The sequence below is a fragment of the Tupaia chinensis genome, unplaced genomic scaffold (assembly GCF_000334495.1).
Source record: "Tupaia chinensis unplaced genomic scaffold, TupChi_1.0 Scaffold000647_1, whole genome shotgun sequence".
NCBI classification, from domain to species: domain Eukaryota; kingdom Metazoa; phylum Chordata; class Mammalia; order Scandentia; family Tupaiidae; genus Tupaia; species Tupaia belangeri.
The window spans coordinates 3,718,581-3,739,602 of record NW_006160168.1 but is presented as its reverse complement, the minus strand read 5'-3'; the positions used below and the strand labels follow the sequence as shown (position 1 = coordinate 3,739,602).

The following is a 21,022-nucleotide window of genomic DNA, read 5'->3' as shown; positions in this document are numbered from 1 at the left end:
TAGCGTAATGGCTATGTCGCTGGACTCCCACGTAGTCAACCGCGGTTCGTGTCCTGGACCCGGTGGCTTAAAACTCACGCCGGGCGCGTGTGCGTGCGTGCCCAAGATCCCGAGAGGAGAATGGAGGAGAAGGGATTGCGGCGTGACCATCTCCCCTGGGGGGTGATTTCTCGCTTTCTGTCTCTATGTCTCTCTCTGTCTGTCTGGCGAGCGCACGCGCCCTATAGTGAAAATCTCTCAAAAAAAAAAGAAAAGAGAAGTGAGGTGAGACCTTGGATGGGTCAGCCCACGGTCCTGCGTTATCCCAGAACAATGGCGGGACCTGGCACAGTGAGCAAGAGGCAAATCAAAGAATTGTTCAAGGTTGCTCAATGATGGGAGAATCTTACAGAAAAGTATAGCATGAGATAAAAAGTTGAGCTTAGGCTTAAAATGGAACATTCTGGAAATCCATACTCTCTCATGCATTTTTTATTGTATCCTCTGTATATGCATGAGTGTGAGGAATGTGTGTGTATGTGTGTGTGTGTGTGTGTGTGTGTGTAGTTTTGGTTTGCAACTTATCATGTGCAATTTTAAAAAAATAACTTGCTGACCATTATTTCACAAAGATGAACTCTGTAGTTAACCAAGCTATAGGAAAGAGGTGCTGAGAAGAACTAGGGAATGATTCTTTACTTCCTCCCTCCTTTCCTACCTCCCTCTTCTTCTCCCCTGTAAGCACACATACTTGGTAGCAAAAATTAAAAAAAAAAAAAAGTAAAGCAAGAAAGATGTTATCCAAGGAATGTAAGTAGTTAAAATTTATTTTCTAGAAGAACACTGCAAGCCTCTTTCACTGTTAACCATGAACACATAAGCCACACTTGCACTTAATCTGAAACCAGACAGGTGGAGAGGCTGGTCTCCTAGCACCCAGCTCAGGCAGACATAATTATTCAGAGTACAATGTGTTAGATGTGATGAAAAGCTGATCATAAACACTAACCTGTCCCCTTCACAACAAATGAAAATGGCTTCTTTCTGCAATAAGGAAATCATTGTTCATAAATATGTTTCCTTCTCCAGCTGCAACTCAGAATTTGATCCCAACAGGAGTTTTCTATTTTCATAACTCTTCACCAAACTTTTCACTCGAACATAGGTTCAAATTTATGGATTAAAGGGATATGGGGGAGACAGAATGTGAGCACAGTGAGACTTTGTACTGAAGAGAAGGCAAAAATGTATTTTGGATACTGTAAAGATGTACAGTCATTAAATGTGAAAAATAAAATAAAGAAAAGAAAAACAAACCAAAACAAAAGATTAAGGGCACTGTGTGCCCAGACAAAGGCAATGCACACTTCCTTCCTCGCTTGTAACATGTCCTTGAACTCCAGATCCTCCGCAGCATAGGAGACAGTGCACTGCTCTAACGGGCCCATTGTCTATAATTAAGTCTAAGTGGAGCTTGAGCCCAGGGAGTCAGTCTACCATGTAATTTTAAGACATAAATGTTAAGGATTTGTGGGGAGAGGAAAACTTCTTATTTTTGGTCTCCTGGAAAGTTCATGTAAAGCATCACTGGAAGAATCAACTTGCTTGATGGGTGCTATTGACGCTTTTCTTAGTCTTTAGACCTGGCATTTTACATTTTAAAAATACATGTAAACCTAAAGACTATTCGAGGGGGAGATAGGGCAAAAAGAAATCATCCCTGGAAGTATATTCTATCTTGAGTAGTTGAGTATTGAATCTAGACACACAGTGAAGACTAAGAAGTGAATGAAATGCCTAGTGCCAAGGGAGCAGGCCCATACGAGAGAGAAAGCCTATGGTGGGTAAAAGGATAGATCCAAGAACAAGCTGTAGTCACCTTTACAGCAGGATGATTGGGGGGGGGAGAAAATTAAAGTTGGGTGCTGCTCTTCTGATCAGACCTTCTGAAAAAATGAGCAGGTAGATTACGCCAGGAAGGAGAGTTTAGAGTAGAATCCTGAGCTTTAAGGGATCAAGTAACTAACATCGAACTCATGTATGCTTTAGCCGCGAGATACATCATGGCCCCGGGTGCTCAAGGGTTTCAAAATGCTTCCGAAAAGAAATCAGTACTTAACAGTAAATACATACAAAATGATCTTCTTCCCTTCATTTCTTGATTTTTAAGTTGTGTGTGTGTGTGTATGAGAGAGAGATACAGGGATAGAGAGGGAGAGAGCACAAGAGCTATTGCTCTGGGAAGTAGCAGCTGTTCCTATTTGGGGGCAGTTGTGAAGAAAAAAAATATTCTTCAAGATAAGATAAAACTATGCAAATTTACCAAGCCAAGCCACTGTCTGCAGACCCACTGATTAAAAAGAAAAAAAATTCAGGGTTATAATCCTTGTTGAACGAACTGTTTCTGTGTGTATTATCTAGCTGTAATTTGAACTTCCTCTGGGCTGGGCCTTGTTCAAAAACCTAGTTCTCAGGGCAGACTTCTGCTTTCCACGGCTTGAAGGCATTATTATTTTATTTAAACAGCATTGGCTATCCCCGTGTTCTGGTCTTTCTGGTCTAGTCTCTCAGATCATTTAAACCTCAGGATTCTCCTTGAACTTTGGCCCAGCATCTTGTACTGCAGGCTTAACAATGACATGAGTGTCTTGTTCATCTTCCTCTCCAAGGTAGCCTCACATTCCAGAGCCTTTTCCCTCAGCATCTCACTCTTAGCTGTTCATGGCAAAATCTCCCCAATTTTTAAAGATCCTTTATTTTCTATGAAACTTTTGGTTCCTTCATAGGGTTAACTTTTCAGCCTCATCATATCTGAAGATCATAGCCAGTCTAAAGGACTCTCTAAACCCCAGGATAAAGTCCACCAAAATAGGAAAATTGGTAGTTTGAACAATTATTTTACTGCGTTCAGTATAGTTGAGAAATAATTTACTCAACTCTAAAATTTTATTCCAGGATCTGGAATAGATTAGATGTAATGGATTGGTCTGAATGTTACAGGCAGTGAATGTTTCAAAATGTTTTAGATGGAAGGCTCTGAAGAAATTGGCGTATTAAAATCCTCTGTCTCTGATGAGACAATGAAGGCTGGACACACAGTCTTCATGGACATCTGCTTAGGCCATGAGTTTAGAACAGAGGTAACTGACCTTGATGAAGTTGCAACCATAATGGGAGGAATAGAAACCCAAAGCCAGCAACCTCTTCACTGGGAGGGAAATGTGAAATGAAAAGTGACAGAGCTCAAGGCACATCTGTAGCCCTGTGCTGACTTTAGTTGGACCTTGGTTTCCTCAGATGAACACCAAGGGGCTATGAGGCTCATTCTGTTTTCCTGAAAACCTGTTGACCACTACACATCCATTTACCTGCATTGGCTGAGGGTCAAATTATGTGGACAAGCCAATCTGGGTAAATCCTCATGGAGCCTGATATGAGGCAGGTATTTAATTTTTTTTCTTAACTATTGACTTCTAGCAGTATCCATGTGGTAGTTGCTGATGCTCTGTGTTTAGGCAAGTAAGATGAGTGTGAGTAAGGGCTTTTGCCTGCCATTTCCTAAAGTAGCCATTGGTTATAGAATGATCATGGAGGTGGCTTGCAAAGGCAGTCAGTGTCCTTTCCTCAAACTTCGAGGGAACAGGTGGTAGTGCAGTGGTAGACTGGAGACCTTCCTGAATAGGCCAGGCACACGCATGTCCATGGCCCAGGGCTGGTTGAAGCTGGGATTCATCTTGGCATCAAGACCTTGTAAGGGGTTCTGTCTCTCTCTCTCTCTTGCTCATGGGAGAAATTTAAACAAACAAATAAACAAAAACTTTGGGATATCTGGGTAAATTGGTGGAATAACCAAACTATACTAGTTGCTACTGTGAAAGCTAAACCCTATTCAAGTCTTTGAGACTTTTGCTACATTTGGGATGCGTATTCAATTTATAGATGGCTTATTTTTCAGGTCTTAGGCTAGATGTTTGGCATTTATAATTAGTTTATCTTTTGAACTGATGTCTTAAGTGGTAGTTCAGTTCTCAAGCTAGTCCACAAAAAAAAACTGTTCTAATCTTCAATATGATGATGTATTTACAATAAAAATAATAATATTCAGGACTATTGCCATGTGAATAATTTAAAAAATAGAAAAAAGTCATTGTATTAAGTCCATTATAATAAATGCTGATATGTTGGTGAAAATAGGCTTTAAATAGAGGGAACTGAGAAAGTATGTGGAAACTTTGTGGAGATTCTGAGGAGATATCTGGGAAATCTCAAAGGACTTGAGTTGGGGTCACTGGCTTCCTGAAGCAGGAGGCCTATAAAACACTTGTAAGGAAATATGAGTGGTTTCTTTTTCATAAGCAAATTTCCTTAGAAATCTGAGGGTGCTGGGGAGAGGCAATGAAGGAGAGAGTGGTAAGTGGGCAAAAATGAGAATACATTGAGAAAGAGAAGTTGACTAAATTAAGTGTGTCTGAACCAAGAGAAAGGAAATCAGCTACATGGTTGTCAAGGAAAACACAGGGTGAGGATTATGCAAATCACTGAAGTTTGGAAAGCTTGGGTGAGAGATCCCTTATAACAGGTCCTTGGGTGGCCTGGGAATATTTGAGGGACAGTTTCAGTGGGGACTGGAACATCCTCAGACAGGCGAAAGGACTTGTAGAATGCGGACTGCACACAGAGGCAGGTGTCTTAAGAGGTACTTAGTACCCATCAGTGTCCTGGTAAAGAGCATTTGAAAATTAGTAAGGAATAGTAAGGAATCCACCTGTTGGATAAGACTGAATACTGGGATTTAATTCTTGTCTTTAAAAACTATTGACTTCTAGCAGTATCTACATGGTAGTTGTTTCTTCCTGTTCTTTTTGCTAGACCTACTCTCTGAGTGCTTCTTACTAAAAGTAAAACTATCTATATATACCAGTAAAAAACAGTAATGAACATTGTTGTAAGAATTTAAGATTGATATTAAAATTTCTGGGACCAGCAGTTAGCGTAATGGCTATGTCGCTGGACTTCCACATAGTTGACTGCGGTTCGCGTCCCGGACCCGGTAGCTTAAACTCACGCCGGGTGTGTGTGCGTTCGTGCCTAAGATCTCAAGAGGAGAATGGAAGAGAAGGGATTGTGGCGTGGCCATCCCCCCGGGGGGTGATTTCTCGCTTTCTATCTCTCTGTCTCTCTCTGTCTGACTGGCGAGTGCATGCGCCCTATAGCAAAAACCTCTCAAAAAAAAAAAAAAGTAAAATTTCTCAGATCTATTCCATTCAAGATAACAACATGTAAGAAGTAATTGGTTTTGGTTTTCACTAACTTCTAATTCATATTTAAGAAAGAGAATAAAGAACAGGGAATAGACTGCTTATCTTTGCATCCTCTGGGAATAAAATAAATTGCCAAATAAGATAATAGCAACTGTATTGAGAAATTATTTAATACCTTAAGAAAAAAATAATTTTCAAATGCTCTTTACTGTTTATAGTTACCAATGTAACATATATTGATTATAAACTTTAGAAGTCTATTTATATTTATTTTAAATTTTGCCAGAAGGTGTGTGAACTCACTGGAGAGAGTGGAAGAGAGAAAGTGAGAAAGCATTCCCTCATGAGAGGTGGCCATGCAGTATCCCTTCTCTATTTTTCCCTCCTTTCAGCATTTTGAGCTTGCATGCACATATGCCTGGTATGTTTTTTAAGGTGCTGGATTCCGGATTCAAACCATGCAATCGGCTGTGTGGGATCCAGCTGCCTCAACCACCATACCGCTGGCTGGTCCAAAATTTATTTCCTAATGAAAGCCCTTTAGACTTCTTGGGACATGTATTAAACATAAGTTCCAGTACTTTGAGAACCTGGCAGTAATAACATTACCACCTGTCTATGAATTCAGAATTTAAAGAAATAATAAATTCTTTAAATTATTGGTTATTTAAGAAAGCTATTACTTCATATTGCAATCAAATGTTATATTCAATTTCTATAGATTTAAGAGTTTTAGAAAATGAGCAGAATTAAGTTTCATTTTAAAACTACTAGCATCTGACAGATTTTTAATGTCTATACCTTAGAGAATGACTGGGTAGCAGAGAATGCCAGGTGATTAGTATCTACTACCACTTGGTTTGCACTAATCTCTCAACATTTAGGGAGAGTTATCTATTGTGCTGTCTCAGTCACTGTAAATGATCGTTAAATTGCCACAAAGAAAAAAATAACCACCAACATGGTGCACGTTAAACAAGTGACATAACATATACAAACATATACAAATAATGTCAGACAGAAACCAAGCATTACATTCACAAGGGAGTTAGAGCCTTCTGTATAATCATGTGCTCTAAGAATCAATGACCGGGGGTCAGCAGGTGATTGTTAAGGTGTTGGGCTCCCACCTGGATGACTGCAGTTCAAGCCCCAGACCTGGTAACTTAAAACTCATGCCAGTCATGTGTATGTGCATGCCCAAAGTCCAGAGAGCAGAATGGAGAAGGGATGGTGGTGTAGCCATCCCCCTGCGGAGTGATTTCTCACGTTCCCTATTTCTCTCTCTCTAGTGAGTATACATGCTCTATGGCAGAAACCTAAACAAAAACCAAAACAACAAACAAATCAATCTATGACTGGGCCAGCTGCAGTGGTGCAAGGGATAGGGTGCAAAGTGGCAGAAGACCACAGTTTGAATCCTGGGTGGACTCAAATGCTCCAGGCATGTGTGTGTGGTCCTGGCTGGCTGGAAGGCTGGGTGGGAGATCACAGTGATAGCTCCCTGTTGTGGGTACCTGTTTCTCTTTATCTCTTGCTCATTCTTTCCTTCTCCTATCCTTTCTCTCTCAAGACATAAAATGAAATTTATAAAAAGAGTCTGTGACTGAAATATTGGGCTGTTGAAAAAGTCATGAGGCATTTTTGCCTAGAAAAACATAGAAAAAATGCGTCCTGACTTTTCGGACAGCCCAATCTATGCATAGTATATGTTAAATACAGAGTAGGATATGTGAAAGTTTTACGTAGATGTCTTACATTAACATCTGAAAATGGTATTTTAGAATAAGCTACTATCCTTGATCACACTGAAATCATCTCTATGAAGTGCACAGAAAGAGGAAATGGAAAAATAATTCCGGGGAGGAAGTAAATTTGAATAATTCTAGTGGCTTTATTTATTATTTCCCCATAAAGAAGGAGGCTTGTTGCCTCATAAGTTCTTTACTATGGAACCTCCTGTTAGTCTTCCCCTCTTTGAATAGGAGGCGTGTTGGGTTGAAGAAGAAAGCCTTTCATAACAGGCAATGACCCAGTGTCTGAGAGGAGGCTGACCCAGGGCCTGCATGGTTGAGTCAGTATTTTGTGACCTGCTCTTGTACCTTTTCTAACAGTGACACTGTGTCCTCATGGTTTCTGGGAGACAGTTCGTTCTCAAATGGAGTTCTCTTCTGAGGACAACATCTGCTCAACAAGGTTTAACTTTTGTTTTCATACAAGCGTGACATTTTCTAGGGCTTATGCTAATTAATTTCTTCCTTTCCCAGAGGGAACCTAAAGCCAAATTTGGATTTTTTTTAAAGAATTATTTTTTAAATTTAATTTTATTTATTCATTCATTTATTTTAATTTGACTAGAGAACTAGAGAGAGACATACATGGAGAGAGAGAGGAAAGCGAGAAAGCAAGCCGCCAGGTCCAGGACTTGAACTGTGGTCAGCCATGTGGGAGTGTCCAGCACCTCAACCACCATGCCACCTGCTGGTGGAACCAGGTCCTTGGAAATTTGAGCTCGTTGTTAATGACAGCATGGCCAGCAGACCAGCAGGATGGCCAGGAGTAGGAGCCTACAGAATGTGATTTGGAAGCATTTAAGAATTTGAGAAACATTACTCTAGTCTTTTCTATAAGCTTCAGTGAATAATGGGGCGGCTGGTCTGCTCACTAGTAGTTAAGGCAGCTGGATCCCACGTGTCTGACTGCACAGTTTCAAGTCTCAGAACCGGTGCCTTGAAACACACCAGGCACATGGAAAAGTCATGATGCAGTTTTTGCATAGAACAATCCTTCAAAATCCTAAAGGAGGGAGAAATGGAGGAGAAGGGGTTGTGGTGTGATCATTCCCCTGGGGTGAGGGTGCTTTCTCGCTTTCTCTCTCTATCTCTCTGACAAATACACATACCCTCTGGCAAAAATTAAAACAAAAGCAAAGCAACAAAAAGAATGGGGTCCTGAACATCCCACCCTGGGTATTCTCAGGGTGTTAAGATGGCCCTTGGTAAATTATTGCACAATACCACTTGCTACTGGCAAAAAATGACCCTCCTGTCCCTTGGCAATATACCAGAAAAAACTTTTAAAACAGTATTTTGTACTAATTATCCTAAACATGACATATCTGTTTATGATTTTTATGTGGTTGTTCTGCTAATTAAACCATACATAGAAGGTACATATTGAAATGGGTTAAGTAAATGACAGCTCACCATGAACAATAAGACTAAGAGAAATTTAAATTTTCTAGGAGCGACATTTTAAGTTCAGTTTGACATTATAACTATGAAACTATAATATAAAAGGTCTAATCAAAGATCATTAAAATAACTTATGAATTACTTCTCGAACAAGTCACTGTTTTAATTTCTTCCTTACCTAAAAACATAAACAAAGTTTCTGAGTAGACTAGATTCCTACCTTTATATCCTGTGGGTTGATTTCAGGATTTGTTTGACACTGCAGAGGTCCAAGAGTTTGAATATGAAAAATGTAGAGGAGAAATTCATTCCGGGCAGAGAATGGCCAGCCCACCTCCAGAATCGTGTTGCTGATGGCACTTGGTCCGATATTGTGCAGCTGCAAGAGAGGGACGTGTGATAAAGACAGAGCAGAGGCATGAGGAGGAAATCAAACTCCATAGCTCTGCATGTATTTTAACTACGGGGTTGTTGGGAAAGCCATAATGCATCTTTTGCATAGCAAAGTATGTCAAGATTTTCTGACAACCCACAGCGTGCAGTATCTGTTATAAGTAATCTGGATTATGACTGGAAAATAGAGTCTACATGGGCAAGAGAGCTCAGAATGTATGAAGGGCTACCATTTAGAGAAAACTCTCTAAGGCTGGCCGTGTGGTACATTGATAATGTGCTACTCAAGAGAAACTGGATTCCACATGGTGACCTCGGTTTGAATTCCTGTTCTGGTCAGTCAGAGCATGTGTGCAAGTTCCCAAGGAGATATATATAGTGTGAGCAGACCCTGTGGAAGTTGCTCCTCTTTCTCTCTCTTTCTAGTCCTCCCACATGTGTTCACATGTGCTCCATCATAAAATAAATAAAGAAATAAATTTTAGCAATAACTTTTCCATCTGTAAAGCTCTGTGAGTGAAATTAATGTTAACCACATCTGATAATTGATGGCTACCTTAAACTTGTATTCATTTAATCAAAACACTAGACATGCAATTTTTAATGATATTCTTTCAAAACTCAGTGATGCTTTACATTGAAATCTGCCTCCTCTTTCCTGACCACTGACTTGTCAATTACAACCATATGCGCTACACTCACTTTCACCCTCTGGAAAAATGGCTGTCCATCAAGGGCTAAGCTGATCTATGCTTGCAACAGTTCACTCTGTGTATGTTTTCCAAAGCTGAGCTTCTCCTGTTTAAATTAGCAAATTTCAGGGGGAAAATGGCCACCTCTTGTGAAGGGATAAACATTTTAAACACGTGGGTCCTCTCCCTGAAGGATGTAAAATAGCTTGCCCCAGTACTCTGCGTACATTGAAACTTTTTATGGTTTCAAAACTGTATTTCAAAGTTAGCAGAGATTGTCTTTTTCTTCCTTCTGGTTCTGACCATGATAATGATCTATCAAATAATTTATAATTGTTTTTGCTTATTAGGAGACCTATTTAATTCACATTATCAAAGTAGTATCGCATCCATTGAAATACTAGGTGGTCAGAAAAGTCACGATGGGTTTTTGCATACAAAAGCAGAAAGAATATGTCATGACTTTTCTGACTACCCAGTAGTATATTTTGAGACCTGACATTAGCATCTAAGAAACATCTGATCATTTCTTTTGGTGTTAGTGGTAATTATCCTACACTTTTATGACACATTTATATGGTGGAATCTGAGTATGTTTTCAGACTTTAAAGTTGAACCATTCAAGTGGAAACCAGCAAACACAAGCTTTAAAAAATTATTTGCTGGATTTTTTTTTTTCCAGTGATGCTCTTAATCTGAGCATCCTTGGGGACTGTCTTATCTTTCTGTTATCAGAGGCGCTTATAGCAAAGCTTTGATGCAGCTTTGGAGAGGTTTTCTGAACCTCAACCTCAGGTTGGGCAGATGACAGAGTTTTCCTACTGATACTGACCAGGAATTGAAGTTTCGTCCCCACATATATAAACAGCTCATCAGTTTCAAAAAGGCTTTACTGTTAACCTTAGAGAGTGCTCTCCGTTACCCTTGTAGCTGGAGATAAAAAGTCATAGTTAGAATTATTAGTAGCATGAGCTACACAGGAAAGAAGAGAGGCATTAATTGAGAGGTAACTGCAAGCAGAAAAATGCCTTGAAACAGTTTTAGCAAAATTCCATTCCTGGTTCTTTAAAAAGGAATAGAAACTCTACTTGTAGCATTGTCTTATTAAAAAAATAAATCTGAACAACTACTAAATTCACCATTCATTATACATTGGTTTCTAATTTAAATGTTTTAAATAACATGTTAATAAAGCTTTTCCCTACTCATTAGTTAAACCTTGAAGTAAGATGAAAATATTTTTTTTTCTTTATGCATTGCAGGTTTGCTTCTTCTAAATATTTCACTAATCAATGGCATTTGAAATTTCAGAATAAATCATTTTTAATTTCGTTATTTGAATCAAAAGTAAATTATTCTTATCTCTATGCCATCCACCCATCTCCTATATTATATGTGCAGTTGTTTTAGTACAAATAGTGAATAATTTATAAATCTGTCTGGTCTCTTCTAGTTGTTAACCTTCAGCTTAAGAGATGGGTGGGTTTTGGGACCAGCAGATAGCATAATGGTTACGTCACTTCCCATGTAGTTGACCACGGTTTGAGTCCTGGACCCGTTGGTTTAAAACTCACACTGGGTGGGGGACCAGTAGGTGATGAGGTGGTTAAGGAACTGAATACTCCCACATGGCTGACCATGATTCCAGTCCCAGACCTGGTGGCTTGCTTCCTTACTTCCTTTCTCTCTCTCTCTCTCCGGTCAAATTAAACTAAATGAATGAATAAATTAAATGAATAATTCTTAAAAATATCTCATGCTGGGACATGTGTGTGCATGTCCAAGATCCCGAGTGGAGAATGGAGAAGGCATTACCGTGTGGTCATCCTTGCTGGGAGATTATTTCTCACTTTCTGTCTCTCTGGTGAGCACACTCACCCTATAGCAAAAATCTCTTAAAAAAAAAACAGGGATAGGTGGGTTTCAAGGGTATCTGGAAATGTAGGAAAAAATAAAATAAAGGTTGGGAACTAGTCATTTTCATGCATAGGCTGTCCAAATAGTAAAGAGAGAGAAAATAAAGAACATTTTTCAGAAAAGGACTTATAAGGGGAACCAGCAGTTAGCGTAATGGCTATGTTGCTAGACTCCCGTAGTTGACCGTGGTTCACGTCCTGGACCCGGTGGCTTAAAACTCACGCCAGGCACGTGTGTATGCGTGCCCAAGATCCCGAGAGGAGAATGGAGGAGAAGGGATTGTGGCGTGACCATCCCCCCTGGGGGTGATTTCTCGTTTTCTGTCTCTATGTCTCTCTCTGTCTGGTGAGCGCACGCGCCCTATAGCGAAAACCTCTCCAAAAAAAAAAAAAAAAAGAAAAGAAACTGTAAGAAGGTAAATGATGTTTGTTACCATCACTATGTAACAACTCTTACAACAGAGAAGCAAGTGACCTTATATTACTTGATGGACAGCACTCTTGTGCCCCCTCCCCCGCCACCTACATACTCATTATTACAATATGATAAATAACAGAATGAATTTAGGCAGTTTATAAAGCTCAGACTTTGGGTGGTGTCCGTTAACATGCTGCGTAGTCGGGGCCAGCAGATGGTATAGTGGTTGCACGACTGGACTTCCATGTGACCGACTGCAGTTTGAGTCTTGGACCTAGTGGATGGAAACTCATGCGGGGGGTGTGTGCGTGCGTGCTCAAGATCCTAAGAGGAGAATGGAGAAGAAGGGATTGTGGCATGGCCATCCACCCTGGGGGGTGATCTCTCACTTTCCCTCTTACTGTCTCTATCTGGTGAGCACACATGCCCTGAGGCAAAAACCTCTAAAAAAGGCTATGTCGTTTATCAGTATGTAGAATAAGGATACAGACTTCAACATGGACAGCGACTACCTCATAGATATGTTCCACCAATGGTCCGACTTCCTCCTCTTTGTGGGGCTCCTCTTTTGGCTCCCAGCTGTGAATGGGCAGGACAATCTGCGGAGGGTGGGATACTCTGAAACATGGAATGTCATGTTAATTGCTGTGATGACCCATGGAAAGAACGTTTCACGCATATACAGCACACCAGCCACAGAAGTAAATAGTGGCTCTCAATTTACTTTAATAGATATTACCTACATGGAAAAAGTGTTAAAAGCCATGTTTAACCAAATGCTTAAAGTGATAGCAAAGGATCTGCAACACCTATACCAGACCCTTGATGACCGGTCTATTGTAAAGGGGTTGAGGATTTCATAGCATCTCATCTCTTGGGCACTAAGGGTAGAATAGAAAGCATCCCTGAGTTGAGATAAATAATTGAACATGTACCTATGTAACTATATCTCTCTATCCTGCCTAAGTATAAATATGGGAGAGTGTATGTGTATAGGTTACATAACCCCTGCTTTAAGCCATATTCAGAATGGGTTTCTCTTTCTTTGCAGATAGAAATCTAGGATTCTGTGTGATTCTGTGTTAAGTACCCAATTGTAGAAATAAAGTTTCTGGTTAAAGACCTCAGAGTGCAAAAGTGGCCAGTGTACATTGATGTTGCCTAGATTTCTTTGGCTTCCCAATAATGCAGTCATTATCTCTCATAAGGTCAAACCCAGAGCCAAAATAAAATGGTATGAATTAGCCCTAGAGTTTTCTTAGAGATAACTCAAGGGGGTGGGGTAGAGAGACAGCGAGAGAGAGAAAGTATAATGATGAGAATATAATGTTAACTTGATATATGGTTCTCTTGTCCTACAACTGACATCTAGAAAGTGAGCACTTGATGAATGAAACACAGTATATAGCATTATTCTATATTAAAAGCTGACTACAAACCAAATTGTCATTTTGTAAAAACCTTTAAAAAGAAAAATTCTAATGAAAATTGCCTTCTAACAATTTTTGAGGTAGGTAAAAGTTTCCTTTAAAAGGATTTCTAGACTTTCATCTGAAAGTAACTTCAATATCTCTTGGAAATCACATGGCATAAAAGCCCTTTTAAGAGTAACCAATAATTAACAATAGCCTCTAGCAACTTTAAACTGCCTTTTTTTTCTTCTCTGGATACTCTCTTCCTAAAGCAAAAAGCAAAATATATTGGTTTAAATTCTGATCCTAGGGCAAGTAATTTAATTTCTGTATATCTCTCTTTCCTCATCTGGAAAATTATGATAAGCTCTTTGGGTTATGTACCACAAACGATTGGAAAACATCTCAAATGCTTTTGGTCAGAGTTAATTTGGCTGCATTGTTTTCTAGGGATGGATAGGAGATGCATGTTTGAAAACAGACATGTTGTCAACGGCAAAGCCCTCTGCATATGCTTTAACATGCAACCGTTAAATAAAAAGTGCAGGGCAAGACTTTGCTGGGCTGATTCCTCAAAATGCTCTACCTTCCTGTTGGTTTGTCATCATGCCATGTACCTTTTTCCTGCTTGATGTGACTAATTCATGTTCAGATCACACATCAGGGATGTGGTAAGGAGAGGAGCACAGATGTGACGAGGTGTTTTCATCAGACGGAGGGTCCAGAGAGCCCGGGCTTCCACTCCCAGAGGATTGAGATGACCTCATCACCCAAAACTTTACTTTGTTGGTTCTCAGCTTGGACACATAGAGTTGACTTGATGTTCAACGTCCATTACCCATTGCGAGACCCTTTGAAACTTTTTTATTTTTTTTGTATAGAGAGCAAATAAGGAATAGACCTTTTTTTAGACCTTTTTTTTTTTTTTTTTTAAATATTTGTTCTTATGGTCACCGATTCTGTAGGACCAGACATAAATTCTCTAGGATCACAGAATCTAAATCTTTAGACTTGGAGAGGTACTGTAAAGACAATGTGGTCAAAGTTCCCTGTTTTATTATTTTCTTTACTTACATATTTGTTTTCTTAAGGAATTATTTAATTTAACTTCATTTATTAATTTTAATTTGACCAGAGAAGGACAGAGCGAGAGCGAGGGTGAGAGAGAGAAAGAGAGAGGGCAAGTGAGAAAGCAAGCCATCAGGTCCAGGACTGTGGGAGTCCAGTGTCCTCAATCGCTCAAAGTTCCCTGTTTTATTATTTTCTTTACTTACATATTTGTTTTCTTAAGGAATTATTTAATTTAACTTCATTTATTAATTTTAATTTGACCAGAGAAGGACAGAGCGAGAGCGAGGGTGAGAGAGAGAAAGAGAGAGGGCAAGTGAGAAAGCAAGCCATCAGGTCCAGGACTGTGGGAGTCCAGTGTCCTTAATCGCTACACCACCTGCTGGCCACTTATTTGTTTTTTAAATTTTTTTTTTTGCCATAGGGTGTGTGTGCTCACCAGAGTGAGAGAGAGAGACAGTGAGAGGGAAAGTGAGACCCCCCCCCACCAGGGGATGGTCTTGCTGCAATCCCTTCGCCATTCTCCTCTTGGGATTTTGGGCATGTGCACACATATGCCTGGCGTGATTTTTAAGCTGCTTGATCTGGTACTTGAATAGCCGTCAGCCATGTGGGAGTCAGGGCCCCAAACACTACACTACCTGTTGGCCCCAAAGTTTGTCACTTTATACATGAAAGGAAAAGTGATGTATAGAGAAGTATTATGTGAGTTGCCAGGTGAGGGCTAGAGTTCCGGATTCCTAAGCATCAGTCACTCAATTTCTAATATACAGCACATCACAGGGGCTTCTGTATAGTGATATTTAATTAACACAACTTAAAATTCCTGGCATAGTTCTGGAACAAAATCTAATCTATGAGGAAGTGTATATCACAGGGTATGACAAAGTCATTTAAAAAGGAGGGTTCATAAAGTTCAGTTATTTACCCACTAAAGTTGATTCAAATCTGGGAAAATATGGCAAAGAAGAGCTCTTAAAGATTCCCAATGAATTAGGGAAATACTGTTCATTGTTTTCAGAGTGAACTTTTCAGAAAGAAGGAAGCAAGCAAACAAGGAGGGAAGACTATAATCAACTAGTTTACCTAGGACAAAGAACCAATATGGTAATCTAACAACTCTTTGTTTGTTTGTTTGTTTGTTTTAAGAGAGAAACTTTTGCTATAGGGCATATGCTCTTGCTGGAGAGACAGAAAGCAAGAAGTCACCCTCCAGGGGAAAATTACACTACAGTCCTTTCCCTCCATTCTCCTCTTTGGATCTTGGGCACATCTGCACACGTGCCCAACTTGAGTTTTAAGCTGCCAGGTCCAGGACTCAAACTGTGGTCAACTATATAGGAGTCCAGCAATGTAACCATTGTACACCATCTGCTGGTCCCTCTAACAATTCTCATCTGGCCCTTCTTCCTAAAATGGAAGATTGAGTGTTACTCTATTGAGAACCTCAGGTCACAGGAGACTGAGGTACTGTCAATGGTAACAATGAACATTAGGAAGGGATTTGGAGAGAAGCAAATAATTCAGTTTTTTAAAATTAAACTTTGAGATAACTATATTTACATATAGCCATAAGAAATAACATAGAGATCCCACATATAGTCATAAGAAGTAATAAAGAGATCCCACACAACTGTTAACCAGTTTTCCCAATGCTAATATTTTGCAAAACCAAGATGTAACATTGCATATAATAAACAATGAGAAGATTGGCATTTACATATTGAAGATACAGAGCATTTCTATCACCACAAAGTTCCCCATACCTACTTCCCTCTGCACCCACCTTAAGCTGTTCTAAACACTAATCTGTTTTCTATTTCTAGAATTCTGTCATTCAAAGAATGATATATAAACAAAAGCATACAGTAGGCAATATTTTGGAATTAACTTATTTTTTTTTCTCTTACTCTGCATAATTCTCTGGAGATCTATCCGGGTCATTGCATCCATCAATGTCCATTCTTTTTCTGGTTGTGTGATATTCCACAATGTGGGTGTATCACCCTTTGTTAATCATTTGCCCATGAAGGACATTGAGGTCGTTTGCAGTTTTTGGCTACTGTAAGTAAAACTGCTATAAACATTCACATACAGATTTCCATGTGAACTTAAGTTTTCATTTTCCTGGAATAAGGAAATGACTTCCTTAATAAATGAAGTCTATATGGTATCACAAAGTTTAAATTTGAGGATCTAGTACTATGGTATGAACCCTATTTTCCTAACCTTGTTTTCAAACCCAATTAATTCCAAACACCAAGACTACCATTTATTGCCTGGAATAACGTTGGCTCAAGCTGCTATAGATAGTATCTATTGGAGACCTTGGTTTTTCATGACTGCAGCCTTTCTTAATATAAACCCATTAAATCCTTACTATAATATTTTACAAAGGCTGCAATTGTATCATTCTTTGTCAGTTCAATAGATAGATACTGCCTCTTGTGGCCAAATTTACTTCTTATAGACGTGTCAAATTTATCCTATTTTTTTTTAAACCAACAAATGGCATGTAAATCTGCTTAAAGACAATGGTGATGGGAAGGGGGACCAGAAGGAGGTGGTGTAGTGGCGCTAGACTCCCACGTGGCCAACCGCAGTTCAAGTCTTGGACCCGATGACTTGAGACTCATGCCAGGTGAATGTACATGTCTGCGCAAAATCCCAAGAGGAGAATGAAGGAGAAGGGGTTGCAACCTGGCCACAAAGAATGTCCTGGGAGGGGTGATTTCTCACTTTCACTCTCACTAACTCTCTCTGTCTCTCTCCCTTGAGTGCAAAAGCCCTATGGTACAAACAGAACAAAACAAAACAAAAATACAATGCCAATGTCATCTAGCTTTGAAATAAATGAAACCATTCTCAGTATTTTTTTCCCACTCACAGGAATAAGTCAATTTTAGCTTATTTTAAATTATGAAACAACAGTAATTAAGAAAAAAACCCTTTAAGATAGAGCATGATAAATCACATAATAACAAACACTATTAGCCAAAAAGAAAATTAGATTTTCCTGAAGAGTGAGCATGGAAGATTTTCAACACAGTAGCTGTTTGTTTCTTGAAGAATTAAACACTGGAAACAGTATTTTTCCTGCACATCAGAGAATAGGATTTTACTATGTAAAATGGCTAAAAAGAACATTACCACTGTCTTAGAGAATAAACTGTGGTCAGTTTTTGGACACTGGTCTAGCAATCAAGATAATTGCACCCATATGAGAAATCCAATTTTAATTACTTGTTTTGATTACTGTCAAAAAGGAATAGGATATTTCTTCCTTTTTATTGAAGGAGATAGCAAAAATATATTTAAAAATATTAATCTCATGAAACGAATACATGAGAATAAAGGCTGTTAATTTAACTCTTACCTGTCCTGGACTGAGTTCTGTCTTATTGAGTAAAAATATTTCCCAATTTTAAATTTATTTTGTAATTAAGAAATAGTATCAACTAATTTTTGGTTATTAAAACTAAGATAAGCTAAGTTTAAAGAAGGAGTCGAACATTCATATATACTAGTTGTAAATTTTTAAACGATACAAAAATAAGATAGCAAAAACAATAGTTGTGTTTTTTCTTTGATTTTTTTTTAGTGTTTTCTTCATTAAGAAAGTGATAGGGGAATGTAATTAGAAATCAACAAAAATAAGACATCTAGATTAGCTCTAGATATTTGTAATCAAACAAGTAATTTTCCCAAGAGTCAACTAATGACTTAAAAAAGAAATTACAGGGACCAGCAGTTAGTGTAATGGCTAGTCTCTGGACTCCCATATAGTCAACTGCAGTTCAAGTCCTGGACCCAGCAGCTTAAACTCACGCGGGGCGTGTGTGCGTGCATGCCCAAGATCCTGAGAGGAGAATGGAGGAGAAAGGATTGAGGCATGGGCATCCTCCCTAGGGGGTGATTTCTGTCTCTCTGTCTCTCTCTGTCTTTCTGGTGAGCTCATGTGCCCTATAGCAAAAACTTCTCCAAAAAAAAAAAGAAGAAAAGAAAAGAAATTACGAAATTAGATTGAACTCAGTTTAATGGAAATTAGACATAACATTTTGGTATGGTGCTAAGACCATTCTTAAAGACCATTCACAAATGCTTTTGTGAAAAAAAAAGAGAAGGACTTCAGTCAATGATAGACTTTCCACATAAAGGAACCAGAGAGAAAGAGAGAATATCAAACTGAAGAGAGAAAATAACAAGAAAAGCCAAAAATCAATGAAATTTTTTAAAAAGAAAAAAAAAAGCCGTGAAACAAAACCTGGTTCTCTGAAAAGATCACTAAACTCTGACCACAGTTATCAAGAGGCAGGTGGGAAAAAGGAAATACAGACTGTTGACATGAGGAATGATAGAGAGGCCATCACTAGAAGTCCTACCAACATTAAAAAGAAAATGAGAGACTATATGAACTTTATGTCCACATATGTAACAACTTAGATGAAATAAGACAATAAACTCTCAAAGCCTATTCAAGTAGAAACAAAATATCAATACCCTCATGTCTAAGATTAAAGTTGAATTATTAAAATTTGTCTACAAAACAAGCAAGCAAACAAAACCAACAAACTACTCCAGACTTGGATGACTTCACAGGTGAATTTTGTCAAATATTTAAGGAAGAAAATTTGTCCCTTCTATACAAATTTTTCCAGAAAGTAGAGCAGGCAGAGGAATATTTCTAGCTCATTTTATTGGACTAGCATTTTCTAGATACCCAAGCCAGGAAAAGATATTGTAAGAAAAGAAAATTACAGATCAATATCTCTTACAAACATAGAGACAAATGTTAAAACAAAAGTTTTAGCCAGTTGGATCCCAGAGTATATAAAAAGGATAATTAATCATAATGACTATATGTATTTCTTTTCCAGAATGCAAATTTGTTTTAAAATTCAAAAGCAAAATTAATCATTTGCCACTTTAATGGACAAAATAGAGAAAACCATCTAATTATCTTCATAGGCATAGAAAATTCATATAACACTGAATTCATACTTACGTTAAAAATTTCCAAGAAAAGTAGAAATAAAGGGTAACATTCTCAATTTGATAAAGGGCAGCTACAAAACCCATATAAGTAATAGCAATCTTAATAGCAAAAGACAAAATTATTTTCCTGTAAGAAGAAAACAAGGCAAGGGTGGGTCATTTATCCCTTCTATTCAGTCTTGCACTGGAGATCTTAGTCTAGGCAATGAGAGAAGAAAATGAAACAAAAGGTATAACTATGTAGCAAATAACTGTTGATCAGGCTTTTGTCCTCAGCTTCTGGGGGTAATCGCTAACATCTCAGAATTTTATTCCTGATAGGAATGTCTTTTTTTGTCTAGGGCCTTGGGTCATATTAGATATTCTAACAATATGATTTAGTGAAGGGATTATACACACCAGAAGCACTAATAATGTGATTTAAGGTGGGAGCTTTGATCATTTAGGGTAGGAGCTTTAATAGTACCAGTCAACTTGAAGATCGAGATCAATTATTTGGGCAGGCAAGCAATCAATCACACCTGTGTAACAGAGTCCCAATTTTTAAGTTTTTTTTTTATTATTATCATAATCTTATTTATATAACATTACACTACACTTTACAGTGATAGAGTCCCAATAAAACTCTGAACGCTGAGGCCTGAATGAGCTTTTCTGATTGGTGATATTCCATTTACACTATCACACATCAATACCAAGAAAGTAACAAGTCCTAGCTCTGAAGTTCCACGTGTGGTACTTTTCCTGATCCTGACTTCCCCTTGGCTGATTTTCCATATCTTTTTTCTGTAATAAACCATTAACTATGATTATATTTGTTTTCAATGAATTCTGTGAATCCTTTGAGTGACTTTTAATGTGAGTTTTGTTTTGGGAACCCCTTGAATTTGCAGTTGGTATCAGAAGTGAAGATGGTCTCTTGCGCAACTATCCCAACTTTGTAGTCGGCCAAACTTTTGTACAATTCGAAAGTAAGAAATAAAATAGTCTTTGTTAACAGACAACATGATAACTGTGTAGGAAATCCTAGAAAATCAACAAAAAACTAGTAGGACCTATGAGTGAGTTTGCCAAAATCTCAGGATACACTCCTACATTTCAAGAACTATTATACATGTAGCTCAATAGCAGGATAGAAAATCCTGCTATTAAATGTGAATAATTGATTTTCAACCTAGTACCAAAGTAATTCAATGGGAGGAAAGGATGGCCTTTTCAACAAATGGCACAGAAACAACTAGATTTTCATATGCAAAAATGAACCTTGGTCTTTGCCTCACACCAGATACAAAAGTTAATTTTAGAATAAAAACAAACTTTAGTGTAAAAACTAAAACCATAAAACTTCTAAAAGAAAATACAGAAAAAAATTTTTGTGATTTAGAAAAACAAACATTTCTTAGGACACAAAGAGCACATTCTATACAAAATTAACCAATTGGATTTCAGCAAAATATTAAACTTTTGCCCTTTGAACATACAGTTAAGAAAACATAAAGCCAGGGTTGGCCCATAACTTAAATGTGTTAAGGAAGCGGAATCCAACATGGTTGACCACAGCTGGGATCCCAGCCCCGGGAGCTTGTGAAATATATGAGGTACATGTGTATGCATCACCCAAATCCCAACTAGGTGGAGAAATGAAGGCATTAAGGAATGATCATATCCCATTAGGGGATACTTTTTCCCTCTTT

The 21,022-nt window shown here is 38.4% G+C and overlaps 1 protein-coding gene across 1 annotated transcript in view; it reads right to left on the bottom strand.

Moving 5' to 3' along the window:
• Positions 1–21,022, bottom strand: part of ITGA8 (integrin subunit alpha 8) — a 216,940-nt gene that overhangs the window by 44,330 nt on the left and 151,588 nt on the right. The window contains 2 exon segments of the mRNA XM_027776251.1: positions 8,655–8,813; positions 12,366–12,471. Coding sequence (XP_027632052.1) covers positions 8,655–8,813; positions 12,366–12,471 — 265 coding nt within the window.